General features: G+C 49.1%; 1 protein-coding gene across 1 annotated transcript; it reads right to left on the reverse strand.

Annotated features, from left to right (window-relative positions):
- Positions 1 to 5: 5 nt before the first annotated feature.
- LOC121918424 (arrestin domain-containing protein 2-like) lies at positions 6 to 2,440 on the reverse strand (the record flags this gene model as incomplete). The annotated part of the gene is made up of 4 exons (XM_042444479.1): positions 6 to 163; positions 878 to 1,040; positions 1,438 to 1,694; positions 2,416 to 2,440. Coding segments are annotated over 4 exons (603 nt in total), but the record flags the coding sequence as incomplete, so codon positions are not given.
- Between the last annotated feature and the right edge of the window lie 6 nt (positions 2,441 to 2,446).

Raw genomic sequence — 2,446 nt, forward strand, 5'->3', positions numbered from 1 at the left:
CACTCGCTCACCTCGGAGTAGAGTGGAGGCGGTCGGAAGCGAAATTCCTGGATGTAGGCAAAGAAAGGCCCTTCAAAGATGCTGGGCTGTCCATTCTGGCCAGGAGGAGATAGGGTCTGTGTGGGGTCTTCTCCAGAAACCACCGAGGAATAGTCTGGAGGAGCTGGGGAGAGAAAGGGAGATGTTTAGGTGAGCATGACGCAGATCCAGAGGTCAATGCAAGGACAGAATCCCCAGTTCTTAGCCCCCTCCCCAAATGACCTCCTTGGCATAGAGTTTGCAAAATCTGGCACCTCAGAAATCGTAAAGACTGACATTCCTTGGCTCTGCATTCCAAAAAACAAGATTCTAGCCTTCAATTTGAAGCAGGCATTTGCAACCTTTTAGCTTTTAGAAGATGGTCTGGGAATTCCAACAGGTGAGGCAGCCTCATGTCCAAGGAAATAACTACCTGGACTCAGCCTGCTTAAACTTGCCCTAAATGTTGCATTTTTTACACAGCGCTTCACCCACCCATTCTAAAAAGCACTTTAAAAGATCAGTCATAAACTATGAGCACACCAAACAGAAGTGAAATGCAGCAAGTACTCCAAGGCAGAAACAAGTGCTCCATTCTCATCTCCAGAGCTTGGAACAGCAGCAATTTTGAACTGCAATTTCATGATAATATGGGAAGCATCCTGAAAGCTGAAGTACAAAACAGCAGTGTTCCCAGGTTCTGCCATAACTAATATGAGAAGAGAAACTACTGAATAAATTGTAGCCTCACAGGTCCAGCGCATCCTGTTCCCACATGATACCAATTTCCACTGCCTGATCAGAACTTGGTTCTACTCTTTGCTCCCTCCCTTCTTGCTCCAGATCTCCAGCCACTCACCCTCAGGCTGCTCCGTGAAGCCCATCCGTAGCCAGTCCATGTTGATGCTATACTGGCTGCTGATGCTGGATGTCCGGCTGCCAAATGGGTGCAGAGGGATGGTCCCGATCACCAGCGGCAACTCCAGGAGCAGCTTGGAGGTTCCAGGGATGTCGATACAGACCTGACAGGACAGGAGGACAAGAGGGCTTGTTTAGAAAGAGAGGGACAAAGGATGGAGCACGTGGGAGGGGCGCTTCCCTGCTTTGTGGTGCTGCACAGATCTCCTCTGAGTGTATTTTTAGATTGTAGCAACCTCATGTTTTCAATTGCCGGGGGACTCTTGGAACTGTAGTCCACATCACCACTATCAGTCAGAAAAAGTTAACTTATCTGGAGAATTTTGGCCATCCGTTGGGGATGCTTTGATTGTGTCTTCTTGCATAGCAGAAGGGGGTTTAACCAGATGGCCCTAGGGGTTCCCTTCCAACTCTAGGATTCTAGGATCCATTTGCCCCCCAAACTCTGTGTACTTCCATTCTAGAGGGACACACCCCAAACATCCTGGCTGCTTTGCTCACCTTGAGTGCATATTCAACCTGGAGGATGCGACACTGGAGGATGGAGGGCCCTACGGGGGGGATCTTGAGTGCCCGGCCATGCCAGACTTCCCGCTTCTGGGCTGCGATGGAGTCCCCCACAATGCTGGCCACCACTGACTTCTTCTCCTTCCAGGCCCCTCGAGCTATGAAAGTCTGTGTCTGGATGATGGCTGCCTTGGGGACCACCGTGCGGGAAGTGCAGTTGTCGATTTCGGCAAAGATGGGGATGACCTCGCCTGCCGGATTGGGGGAAACAGGCAGAGTGTTAGAGGGGCGACTGGTATGCTCCTGGAGTCAGATACCAATAGAACAGTGACCTCAGCCTTCCCAAATTCCCCAATATTAAGAAGACAAGATCTGTCACCCTAAGCCAAAGGGAGCTTCATTTAATAATTTTTATTTTGCAAGGGAAAAAACAGCCACCCCAAAAAGCCCCCAAAGTACAGTGTGCCCTCAGTATCCAAGACCTCCCAATGATCTCAAAATCCCATTAAATAATGATCCCATTAAATACAAAGGCTTTCTAAAATGGTGCCCCTTATATGAAATGGCAAAATTAAATTAGCTTTTTGGAACACACACACACACACACACACACACACACACACACACGGGACTATTTTCAAGCTGCAGATGGTTGAATCCATGGATAAGAAAATACTTATATTTAGATGGCCAATGTCTCCATAGTGTGTGCCTATGTGCCCACCTGGACCTTTGGGGGCCTTAATCCGGTAGGAGGGGACTGCATTTTCCACCATCACCAGTTGGGAAAAATTCACTTCTTTGAACTACCCCACCTGACTGACCAGGCTATCTGAAGAATGCTGGGCACTGTAACCCAAGAAAGCAACATTCCCAAGCCTTGCTATCTCCTGCATGCAAACCCCAAAGTTACAGGTGGGGGCAGTTGATGTGACTGTTGTGCCCCTCCCCAAAAAACCAGAATGGGCTCACCTGGCGTGTATCCCTTCCGGTCAATCTTGGC

The sequence above is a fragment of the Sceloporus undulatus genome, unplaced genomic scaffold (assembly GCF_019175285.1).
Source record: "Sceloporus undulatus isolate JIND9_A2432 ecotype Alabama unplaced genomic scaffold, SceUnd_v1.1 scaffold_10871, whole genome shotgun sequence".
Lineage (NCBI taxonomy): Eukaryota > Metazoa > Chordata > Lepidosauria > Squamata > Phrynosomatidae > Sceloporus > Sceloporus undulatus.